Genomic DNA, 13,126 nt, shown 5'->3' with positions numbered 1-13,126 from the left:
CCAGGCAGAACAATCATTCCAACCACTATAGATAGATTCTCAAATAGCTTACCTGATCTGGCTCAGCTGCTCAGTGAACCCAAACAAACAGATGAACTAGAGGAAATGGCTAGCAGTATGAGCACGATTTTATCTAGCACATTAGAAATTGTTGCACCAATTAGATTAAAAAAGGTTAGAGAGAAACCTAAAGCACCATGGTACAGCAGTGCTACACATGTTATCAAGAGAGAAACTCGTAACTTAGAGCGTAAATGGAAACAAACAAATTTAGAGGTCTTTAGAATCGCGTGGAAAGATAGTATGTCACGTTATAAAAAGGCCCTAAAAGCAGCCAGGGCTGAGCATCTCCGCAAAATAATAGAAAATAATCAAAATAACCCAAGGTTTTTATTTAACACCGTGGCTAGACTAACAAATAAACAAACATCGCCTGAGCAAAATATTCCGTTACAGTTTAGTAGTAATGATTTTATGAATTTCTTCACTGAGAAAATAGAAAGCATCAGAAACAAAATTGTAAATGTACAATTTTTAATGATGTCTTATGATTCAACCTCAATTATCGCCCCTCAAGAACTACTACACCGCTTTACAACTATAGGACAGGAAGAGCTAAATAAACTTATCATTGCATCTAAACCAACAACATGTTTATTAGATCCAATACCCACTAAACTACTGAAAGAGTTGTTACCTGTAGTGGAAGAGCATCTTCTCAATATTATTAACTCGTCTTTATCTTTAGGTCATGTTCCAAGAATATTCAAGTTGGCAGTCATAAAACCTCTCATTAAGAAGCCACAATTAGATCATAATAACCTAGCAAATTACAGACCAATTTCAAATCTTCCATTCATGTCTAAAATACTAGAAAAAGTTGTGTCCGCTCAATTGTGCGCTTTCTTGCAAGAAAATGATATCTATGAAAAATTTCAATCAGGATTCAGGCCGCATCATAGCACAGAAACTGCACTCGTTAAAATCACAAATGATTTACTTCTAGCTTCTGACCAAGGCTGTATCTCAATACTAGTTCTACTCGATCTTAGTGCTGCGTTCGACACTATAGATCATAAAATACTCTTAGATCGACTTCAAAATTATACTGGTGTTCAGGGACAGGCATTAAACTGGTTTAGATCGTACTTATCAGACCGCTACCATTTTGTCTGTCTAAATGGGGAAAAATCAAAGATGACGTCAGTAGACTATGGGGTGCCGCAAGGATCCGTGTTAGGCCCTCTGCTATTCTCAATATATATGCTGCCACTTGGTAATATTATAAGAAAACATTATTAATTTCCACTGTTATGCTGATGACACTCAATTATATATTTCATCACGACCGGATGAAAACGCTAAATTATCTAAACTGACAGCGTGTGTTGAAGATATTAAATACTGGATGACATGTAATTTTCTGCTATTAAATTCAGATAAAACGGAGGTGTTACTTATTGGTCCAAAAAACTGCCCACAAAACCTCGCACAATACAACTTTACCTTGGAAGGATGTCCTGTCACTTTATCCACTACAGTAAAAGACCTGGGTGTTATATTAGACCGCAACCTGACATTCGAAAATCATATTTCAAATGTTACAAGAACAGCATTTTTCCATCTTAGAAACATTGCTAAGCTACGTAACATGCTATCTATTTCTGATGCAGAAAAGTTAGTTCATGCATTCATGACCTCGAGACTAGATTACTGTAATGCTTTATTAGCTGGTTGTCCTGCATCCTCAATAAACAAGCTACAGTTAGTCCAAAACGCAGCTGCTAGAGTTCTTACTAGGTCAAGAAAATATGATCATATAACACCAATTTTATCATCTCTACACTGGTTACCTGTGAAGTTCCGTATCAATTACAAAGTATTGCTACTGACTTATAAGGCCCTAAATGGTTTAGCTCCAGTGTATCTAACGGATCTTCTATCGCCCTACAATCCATCGCGCTCTTTAAGATCACTAAACTCTAGGCTTCTGGTCATTCCTAGGATATCTAAGTCCACTAAAGGAGGGAGGGCATTTTCACATTTAGCTCCGAAACTCTGGAATAGTCTTCCTGATATTGTTCGAGGTTCAGACTCGCTGTCCCAGTTTAAAACTAGATTAAAGACGCATCTCTTTAGCCAAGCATTCACATTATAATTATCTTTTTATACTAGAGTTAAATCGGATCAAAAGCATTAATAGAATATTCTGAACAGCAGCTACGCTAATCATTTCCCATCTGCTTTTCTGTTGTTATCTCGGGACACTAGTCCCGAGGTAAATAGTTCATCAGCTCCAGTTTGTATCCAGCCTCTCATGGAGACTTCGGATGCCCCGACACCTGTGATGAGACGACTCGACGCCTGTGAAGAGACGACTCAACGCCAGCGTTGTTATGGCCTAAATTAATACACGATTGATTAACTTTTTCGAACATTATTCTTTAACATTGTCTTTCTAACATTTTTACTGTACATCTATGAAATGCACTTTCTGTAAAGCTGCTTTGAAACAATGTGTATTGTGAAAAGCGCTATACAAATAAATTTGAATTGAATTGAATTGAACAACCATGTACAAAACGTAGGAGATCTGCCCACACAACAAATGGGAAGCTCACGAGAAGCCCAAAATCCTACAGCACCATGAAGTTTCTGTTTTCCGCTTCAGTATCTAGCGGCATTCTGTCTGAATTCAGTCCATTTTGCAGACGTCTGTGGTGCGTTGCCCTGTACTTTGGAATCGCCTCTAATCTCGACTGCAGCGTGGCACAGAGCTCGGTGAGCTCCTGGCTGCGAAAGGATGGAGGTCGCACAATCCATCCAGACACCCCGCCAACGCTGCCGTCTTCCTCATCAGACATCAGGTCTATGGTAGCGCTCTTCCAAAGGCCCACCTCATCCTCAGCTAGCACACTCTGTCTTGCTTCTAGCAGCTGTAAAAACAGCCAATAAAGACAATCAGTATTGCGCAATGCACTGCGTATGGACTCAACACATCTATTAAGTCACATTGACCAAAAACAGATCTAATCTAATAAATTTTACCCTCTTTCTTCTCGCTCGACTCCGAGCTGAACTCTTCACAGCTTCCGCCTGTGATGCAAGATCTGGCTGTTTGTACCTGAAGCTCCTGCGTACGGTCTCGTAATATGTCTTACAGGCAGCTGGAAAACAATTAAATGAGAGTGATATGAATAAAAAAACAACGTGTAAAAGAACTTAAACAATAAAAACAATAGAGAAAATAGTAAAAGTTACTTACACACAATGTCATCATTATCAGCATCATGTAAATCTGGACTTGCAGACATAGCTCCGAGCAGATATGAGGTCACAGCCTCGTTATGAGGTGAGGTTAGTCTGTGAAAACAAAATCAGTATCTATTAACGGATCTATTTCCTTATACAGGAGAATGAAAGCATATTTTTTTAATCTTACCCTTGGTCCGGGTCGTAGCGCCTACAATTAGTCTCTGAGTTGTGAAGACGGCGTACTGCTTCCTGTAAATTACAAGACCAAAAAAAAAAAACTTTTATCAAGCAATTTACAACTGTTCTTTTACAAGGCTACTTTTAGCTTGTGCTACTTAAAAAAAGCTTAGCTTAGATAGCAGTCTTACCGCAATCTTAGGATTGTGCACACGTCTTCTCTTCTTAGAGTTAGTATGTTCCACACAGTTTTTCGACTCCAAAGCAGCCAACCTATCTTCTATGGACAGCAACCTGGAGCTTACTAAAGTGAACTGCTCATTTACATCGGCAGCAAACTGAGTAAGCTGACGAGACAGTCCACTGATAGCATTCAGCAGCTTCTTCTCGCCGGTCTGCGGACTGGCTGAAAGGGGTTGATCGCGTCCATGCAGAGGAGCTGAAGGGGAGACGCCGTCCAGCCATTGTAGATCAGAAAACGGCAAAAACACAGGAAATGGAGGAAAAGGTCTGAGTACAGGAGTAAAAACCTGTCTGTTTATGTGCTCGTCTTGCAAGTACTGCTGTATGAGTCGTCATGCCCAGGACCTCGCACGTGATTGGATGAGGGCTAGAAGGCTCGTCGGGCTCCTCCAATCACATGTGAGGTCATTGTTATATGGAAGAACTCATGAGATGAGCTCGCATGTCTATGATATAACCAAGCACGGTGTGCCTATAAAGCTCTGTGATATCAACACGGTGTGCCATCTGTTGAAAGATGGACGTCCCAAGACTGAAGAAAAGACCTCGGCACCTCTGTGAACATTGCAACACTGAACTCTGTCATACACAGTATATTGACCACAGAAATTATAGCTATTTAAAAAATGGAGTTTGGGAGAAAAAATCTAAGGGCTAGGTCAGATAACATATCCAGTCATGACCCAACTGGCGGGAGTTATGTACCGTCTATGTGTAAAGACCTCGAAGATAACTTGGCTGGAGTTGGAGAGATTGATGAAAGTGAAATGCACAAGGACCCAGAAAAAGAAGTGATGGACGAATCTGAAGAAATGCACCCAGCGACTGACAGTTAAAGGTGCCCTAGAATGAGTTAAAACAATATTTTAAATTGTTCTCTGATTTCTACAAAGAGGGTATGTGAGTTATTTATGGGTAAAAATTGTCCAGATACGGTTTTACAGGTCCATTTACAACCCCAGAAATAGTCTCTAGAATGAAATGGTCTGTTTTGAAGTCCCCTTCAAAAATTTCTCTTGAGAAATTTCATGTTTATTGTCCCCCCCAACTGTTAGATGAAATTTACGCCCCTGACTGTGGATTCGTTTGTAATAAAGACACCGGTCGAGATTCCCAACAGGAATGATGCAACACAATTATGTGAGTAAAACTGTTTGAAAAAGATTGTTTGATATCTACTGATTATGTATCTAACTAGCATAACTGTGGTGGAAAATTTTAATCATAGAAGAAAGTTGTTATCATTTAATCATAATGCATGAGAGTTTATTGTTCACATTTATCCATATATCAAAGGATCGTGCATGTGTTGCTGGCTGTGCGTTAGTGATGCTTGACTGTTAAAATCCACGGAGGAGGAGCAAAGTGACCAGCTCATAACCTTAGAGGTCACCGTCCACCTAAATGTGGGTCTCATGACCCTAGGGGTCATGGTACATCTAATTTTGAGGGTCCAAGTGTTTGCATGAAAGACATATGGGGTTATTTGAGGATGTGTGGAAAATTACAGAAAGAGGCAGACCTTGGGAAGGGTTACAGGGGAAATTCAATTGTTTAGTCCAGCAGACATCGCTCTGCAGAAATTCAGGATGGCTATATGACCGTTGCCTCTTCTTTTAAAAAAGAATAAACCATTTTATTACATTTACTAAAATTTGTCTCTTATATCAGAGGTTGATTAAAAAATTGGTGCAACATAACTGTCACAGGCTTGAGTATCCTTTGTATTTGAGGTGTTGTTGGTTCATTGTCCTGAGATTCAGGATCAGACTAGAACATGTCTGGGCCAAGGCTCGCAAAAGCCTGATGTTCAAAATGTATCCCCGTCCTGCCCGATGGGCTATCTTAAATTGTTAACCATTCCTTTCTTAATGTGCGTTGTTCGCTCTCTTGACTTGACTCTTGATTATTTGATGGAAAAATTCAATCGCAGAAGTTGTGAACACTTGATTTGTCTGCAGTGACATTTTCCTACTTGTGTGTGCGTTAGTGATGCGGTTTGCGATTATATTCACCGATCGAACGGGCTAAGTAATAAAAAATAACATCCCAATTAATCGCGGGTGGATGAGAGATAAATCATTGTGTTTGTTTGATAAGGACACATTGCGAGCCCTGTGGGCGAATCACTCCTGTTGCAGTTTTTCCAAAACTGTTATCCAATCATAGCTGTGGGCGTTTACTTCCAGTTATTACTTATTCATTATGTTTTTGAATGTAAAAACCACACAAACGTCATAAGTTGACCTCAGACAACAGTATACTAAAATAAAAAAAGCCAGTTCATGACCCCTTTAATATAAATGTATGGCTTGAGGGTGATTTTTTAATAAACTATCCCATTAATGAATGGGTGTTTGATTTGACAAAAGCTTGAGCTGACAGTAGAGTAGCTTGAGATGTAAATTATGTAAATGCAATACATCACTAAATATTCAAATATATTAATCTGCCCGCATTGACACTATATGATAATTGAACTGAGCTGGATGACATCACTGTTTTCTCCAGAGCATTATTTTCCTGTTTAACTGTGACGCTGCTTTGAAACAATCGGCATTGTAAAAAGCGCTACATAAATAAAGCAGACTTGACAACAATATCTTTAAAACTTTCAAGAACCTCGATTTTAAAGGGTGAAATTTAAATATTACTGAGTTAGAACTCTATATAAATTAATGAGTACACTATTTAGATCATCACAGGTAAAAGTACACTGCAAAAAATGCTTTTCTCGACAATAAATGTAATAAACTTATCTACAAAGAACTCAAACGTATTATCATTGGAGATTTTCATTGTTATTTTCTGGGAGATGTTGAAATGTCAGTAAGGGATAAGGCTTTTACCTGTTATATGGCATACCCAATTGCTCCAAAGCTCAAGGAGACCCATAACAAAATTATGTTTAAGATCTACTCCGTTAATGATTTTTTACAGAAATTATTTAATTTCGATTTGGATCCTTGTGTCTTTTGCTCTTCTTTTCCTGAAACACTTGATCATTTATTTTTTTATTGTGATATTACTTCTAAATTGTGGTTTGATATATATAGCTGGATGTCAATAAGAATGGAGACAATACCTCCTAGAACCCTAAAAGATGTCCTCTTTAAATGTGATTTAAATTCATCCTTCTCTGATACTGTCAATTTTGTTTTATTAAAGGGTTGGTTCACCCAAAAATGAAAATCATGTCATCAATTACTCACCCTCATGTCGTTCGACACCCGTAAGACCCCCGTTCATCTTCGGAACACAAATGAAGATATTTGTGTTGAAAGCTGATGGCTGAGAAAGGCTTCAGATAGGCCTCCATTGGCATTCAGTACATTTACACTCCAAAGACCCATAAAAGGTACTAAAAACGTTGTTACAAAGTCCATCTCACCACAGTGACTCTACAATAATTTTACGAAGCGACGACAATAGTTTTAGTGCGCAAAAAAAATCTAAATAACGACTTTATTCAACCTCTTCTTGTCTTCCGTGTGTGTCTCCACGACGCATGCGCGAGAATATGACCTAGCGCCGGCGTTCGGGAATCCATGAAATGCACACTTTAGCCCGATTTTGAGCACTACGGCGAGACCTAAAGCACGATCAATGTAGAATTCAACAGCTTAGATACGCGCATCTTCCTCTGCTTGTAAACAAATCGCTTCTGGGTCATGTGTCCGAACGCCGGATCTGCGTCATATTCTCGCGCATGCGTCGTGGAGGCACACACGGAAGACAAGAACAAGTTGGATAAAGGTGTTATTTTGATTTTTTTTTTGCGCACAAAAACTATTGTCGTCACTTCGTAAAATTATTGTAGAGTCACTGTGGTGAGATGGACTTTGTAACGATATTTTTAGTACCTTTTATGGGTCTTGGGAGTGTGAATGTACTGAATGCCAAGGGAGGCCTATCTGAAGCCTTTCTCAGCCATCAGCTTTCAACTAAAATATCTTCATTTGTGTTCCGAAAATGAACGGAGGTCTTACGGGTGTCGAGCGACATGAGGGTGAGTAATTAATGACAGAATTTTAATTTTTGGGTGAACTAACCCTTTAATGGGTAAATATCATATCCATACTTGTAAATGGAAAAAATGTAAGCCCTCATTTAATATATTTCTATGTGAGTTTGTTAAAATGTTTCAGAGCTTCAAATGTTTCAAGAAACATAATCAGAAGTTTGAAACCTTATGTTTCTCTTTGTCAAAGTATTTATTATTGTATATATATATTATTCCTGCGTAAAGTCAAACTCTGTGTTTATTCTAATGGAAGTGTCTTACATTGTTGGTTGTTCCCTGTCTTGTTATGTATATATTGCAATAAAAAAATTTTTTTTTTTTTAAATGTGCTTTTCTTTTTTCCAGTCCAAATCAGGGCTGCGCGATAATGGTTAAACTGATAATCACGATTATTTTGCTCAAAATCATAATCACGATTATTCTACCAAAAAGGGTAATGTAGTTATGGCCATTTTGCATTTGCTCTACCAACCTACACTTCACCCAAAAGGCCTGTAGGTGGCGCACCGACTTCATTTCACCAACTATGATAATCTCATTAGATGGTAAATCAATACAAAATCAATACAAGATTTTTGATGCAACAGTTCGTTTTTCAGAGGAGACAAACCACAGATTCAGATTGCCCTGCAAATTCGTAAAGCAAAGAATGATGCTCTCGAAAAAAATGTCCCTGGCTGTCCCCGTTTTCCTCCCATAGAAAACCATTATAAATAAAAAAAACTTAACATCACTTAATGTAGCCCACTAAGTGATATTAAAAGATCAAATTCTGCACAAACCAATGTTTCTGTATAGTAAGCTTTATTAGTATAATGTTTACTAAGTTTGGTCTTTTAATGTCACTGTGTACATTAAGCCACATTAAGCGTTTTCATTATGGGAGGAAAATGCTTAATTAAACTTGTTGTGTTCATATTCAGGGCTCATCTGCTTTTCTGTACATAGTATGCCTTATTAGCATGGTGTTCACCAAGTTTGGTTTGTTAATAACACTGTCTTAGTTAATTAAGCTTAGTTAAGCTTTTTCACATTTTCATGTTAAGCGTTTTAGAACGTCCCAGTGGCGATATCATTTTCAACTGATTCACATCATGAAAACTGGTAAAACCTTTAGGAACTTCAAAACATAAAACGGCGAAACTCCTAATATTTCCAATGATTCAAAATTGTTCATTTTCCAGATTGAATTGTCACATAGGTTACAAAAGTGCATTTATTCGGCAAACAGTTAAGGTGGAGATTCGTGATGCATTTGTTCAAATTCATCACTGAAGGTTTGGTCATGGCAGATTTAGTCACACAAATAGCACAAGTGGCTTGTGAAGAAAAAAAAACTGGCTGTAGGGAGTCTAGGGCCCTATAATTTCCGTGATCACGGACGGAATCGCGGAATTGGCATATTAACGCGGAATCTAGTGTTCAGACCTGCAAACTCCTAAAAGTAAAAAGAGTAAAAAAGGTGACAGTGTCGGGAGGAGTGGGCACTGTCCCCCTGTCCTTGAATGAATTAAATTATATCTAAAAGTTTATTTAAGATATTTCTGTAAATTATATAGGGAGCCCTTACTTGCACATTAATATTAAAGGTTAACAACAGAGCCCAAACTATTAGCCTAAATTCAGTTGCTATTTATTTTAGGTATAATAATCAACACTCAAATAACACACAGTACGCAAACATGTAAACTTCACATAAGGAATTTTTTGTATTAACTTCTAACTCTAATTATAAAATAGTTTTTTCGCCAATTCGTTGTTGAAATATAATAATTTATACACAGTGTCTGTCATTTTCACGACAGGTTTATTTAACATGCATGAAATAATTAAGACATCATCACTAGCAGGTTAAGTAGAATATAATGAATATAACGGCTAATATAGAGCATATATTTAGTGAAAGAGTTGATTTCTCTAGTGAATACAATTCTGTGGACACTGAATGACTGCCTGAGGTAAATGAGATGCTACATGTTGTTTAGTTTACAAGCGGTTATATTGACGTCTCTCCGCCGTTGAAACACTGATTTAGCGAAATACACCACATGACAGTAAGTTGTAATTTATCCTCAGCACACCTTCAGATGGTCATTCATGTTTATTCTTTAGGAAGAGATGATCGCGCGGCCGCTTCATCAGTGATCAGTCACGCCACATTAAAGAGCGTCAAAACGGCATTTATCGTTTGAATCTCTTGATAACATGGACTGAATACTTCATATGCTCGTGTGGGAACTCAGATTGAAGTGTGTTCCGCGCTTTAAACAAGACGACTGTGAACTGTTAAAGATTGCACTCGGTTACACGCGTGCACCGATCTTGTGTTAACCCGCCAATAGCGCGCCAGGTGGATAAGCCGTTTTGTGATTGGTCCCTGCAAATTTGTAACTGAAGCAGGATAGAAATATGTACAGGTTTCCAGCCTGAGCTGCAGGGCGAAATCAAATCCTCATCAGATCAGGCTGGGTTTACCTGGTCTAGGCCATTTCAGGAGCGACTCGCAGAACAGGAAAGCAGATTCAGTCAAACTTTGCAGTATATGAGGATGTTTGTCCTCTTAAGAAACATGACAAAACTTTTCTTCAAATTGTGAATGTAGTTTAGACTACAGAAAGCGAGCAGTGCACTCGTTATAGTGCGATCAACAGAAAATCCCTCTATAAACAATGAATCTAACAGCACAAAAAATAATTTACATTGAGTATAAGCTTTGATTGTTATAATGAGAGGATCTGTGAGCGTGTAGACTTGAAAATATAAAATGAGTGAGTTCAGCTTTGAGAATGAAACCAACCTGAGTGTTCCTCAGTTTCTTCATGGTTCACGTCTTCACTCTCCTCTTTCTCTGTTTGTTCCTCAGTTTCTTCATGGTTCATGTCTTCACTCTCCTCTTTCTCTGTTTGTTCCTCAGTTTCTTCACCTTTCGCTCTCAATGTTTCCTCAATCTTCACGTCTTCACTCTCCTCTTTCTCTGTTTGTTCCTCAGTTTCTTCACCTTTCACTCTCAATGTTTCTTCAATCTTCATGTCTTCACTCTCCTCTTTCTCTGTTTGTTCCTCAGTTTCTTCATCTTTCAAACTGAATACATTTTCAATCCTCAGGTCTTCACTCTCCTCTTTAATAAACACCATCTTTATTAATGATCTCAGTCACTTCTCCAGGAGTTTTTCTGTGTGTTTGTCCTGTTTAAGACGAGAATAATTAACAGAAAGAAAAATAAATCCACACTAAATCTCTGAGAGCGTCTCAATCAGCTCTAGTTCAGTATCAGCGCAGTCTCAGTAACACTCAAAACTAGCACTACAAACTAATAAAAGAACACAAATTACACAGACACTATATGTTTTTTTATTTAATGATTGTCGAAATCAAGATAGAAATAATAAAGCGCTTTGAATCACTGAATCATTTTCCAAAGCAATTGATTCAATAGACTCTAGTTTCTCCATTTCTACTCGCCAGAGACTGAACTCCTGTTTATATGATGAACTGATTCACAATAGAGAGAGAAATGAGAAGCTGCTTCTGTTACTCACGAGTTTATTCTGTTACTTTACTCACACGACGTTAATAAGTGTTAGATAAAGCTATGCAATGTTACATTTAATAATAAATCATTCTTCATTCAAAAAACCTTTGAAGATGGTTTCTATAGTTTTAAACACTCTAAACGCTTAAAACACAAACCTTTCGTCAGCCAAATCTCAACAGATGCAGGAGCACGGCGCGGCCTTATGACGTCACACCAATCACACCAAAATAAAAGTCCCGTTCACACACTCCAGTCTACATTCACAGAAATTCACACATACAAATAATATAAGAGATGACAGAAATTCAGAGTTGAATGTATTGGTGAAATACATATTTAAATACATGTTGTTCAATGATGTGTTGAAAATATTAGACTTATTTAGAATTTGTCTTAAAGTTAAAACTATTGTTAACTATAGGTATTGTTTAGGGGAATAAATTATTTATATAATATATAAATACATATAAAGTTCATTTGAGTCTAAAAATACCTGAAAATAACTGTACTAATGATAACTGATGATTTTTAGATGTAGACTATAAGATTCTACATCTAAATATCTAGATATATAATCTACATTTAGATATTCTCACTGATAAATATATTATTAAATAATAAATATGTAATATAAAATCTCAGTGACAGGGAAGAGAAGACATTGTCGAATAAAGTCCTTATTTTTGTTTATTTGTTTGCGCACGAAAAGTATTCTCATCGCTTCATAACATGAAGGTTGAACCACTCGAGTCACATGGACTAGTTTAATGAAATTTCTGGGAAAGGGAAGTTAATTAAATTGCTGTCTATGGAGAGGTCAGTGAGCTCTCGGATGTCATCAAAAATATCCTAATTTATGTTCTGAAGCTGAACGAAGGTCTTACGGGTTTGGAACGACACAAGGGAGAGGAATTAATGACAGAATTGACATTTTGGGGTGAACTAACCCTTTGACCTCTGCATTGATTAAATGAGTAAATTTATAGTCTTAAATTCTTAATTATTTTCTGTATTCTTCTTTCTCTTTTCTACATTTCGCCATTGCTGTAGCTTCTTTCCTTTTAATAAACCTGGCGTTGTATACTAAATATTGTTGGCTCTGTGATAAATAAAATAAAATTATGTTCATGCTTCTATGCGGATGCCCTGCACCGTAGTTGGAGCGGATCTCCTGTTGGACAACATCTCTTAAGCACTATGAGTAAAACCTCAAACATACACTAGTTTTCAAAAGTTTGCTGTTGGTACAATTGTTTATGTACGAAAAAAGTATCTAATGCTCACCAAGACTGAATTTGTTTGATTAAAAAATACAGTAAAAACAATAATATTGTGAAATAATATTAAAATAATTGTCACATGACCCTAATATGATGATTTGTTGAAAATAGTTGTACTGCTTTATATTTTTTGAAGACAATAACAAAAATCCTCATATTAGAATGATTTCTAAAGGATCATGTGACTGAAGACAGGAGTAATGATGTTAAAAATTCATCTTTGATCACAGGAATATATATATTTTTAAATATATTAAATGTTATAACAATGTAAAATAGCTGTTTTCTATATGTAAAGGGTTAGTTCACCCAAAAATGCCAATTTCTGTCATTAATTCCTCATGTCATTCCAAACCTGTAAAACAGTTCATCTTCAGACACAAATGAAGATATTTCTGATGAAATCCCAGAGCTCTCTGACCCCTCCATAGACAGCAATTTAATTAACACTTTCAAGGGCCAGAAAGGAAGTTAAGACATCATTAAAATAGACCATGTGACTACAGTGGTTCAACCTTAATTTTATGAAGCGAAGAGAATACGTTTTGTGCGGAAAAACAAACTAAAACAACTTTATTCAACAATTTCGATCTAGTTTGTGTCAATCTCCTA

The 13,126-nt window shown here is 37.1% G+C and overlaps 1 protein-coding gene across 1 annotated transcript; it reads right to left on the bottom strand.

Annotated features, from left to right (window-relative positions):
* Positions 1-372: 372 nt before the first annotated feature.
* LOC307122641 (uncharacterized protein) lies at positions 373-11,458 on the bottom strand. Its single transcript, XM_079810789.1, has 7 exons — positions 11,390-11,458; positions 10,497-10,884; positions 3,624-3,871; positions 3,443-3,504; positions 3,266-3,363; positions 3,049-3,167; positions 373-2,936 (listed from the first exon to the last, which is right to left on the bottom strand). Exons 2-7 carry the CDS (start codon positions 10,831-10,833, stop codon positions 2,637-2,639), a joined length of 1,164 nt encoding a protein of 387 aa, XP_079666915.1. The 5' UTR covers positions 10,834-10,884; positions 11,390-11,458; the 3' UTR covers positions 373-2,636.
* Positions 11,459-13,126: the final 1,668 nt, after the last annotated feature.

The sequence above is a fragment of the Gobio gobio genome (genome assembly GCF_949357685.1).
Source record: "Gobio gobio genome assembly, chromosome: 1".
Taxonomy (NCBI): domain Eukaryota; kingdom Metazoa; phylum Chordata; class Actinopteri; order Cypriniformes; family Gobionidae; genus Gobio; species Gobio gobio.
This window is presented reverse-complemented; position numbering and strand designations above follow the sequence as displayed.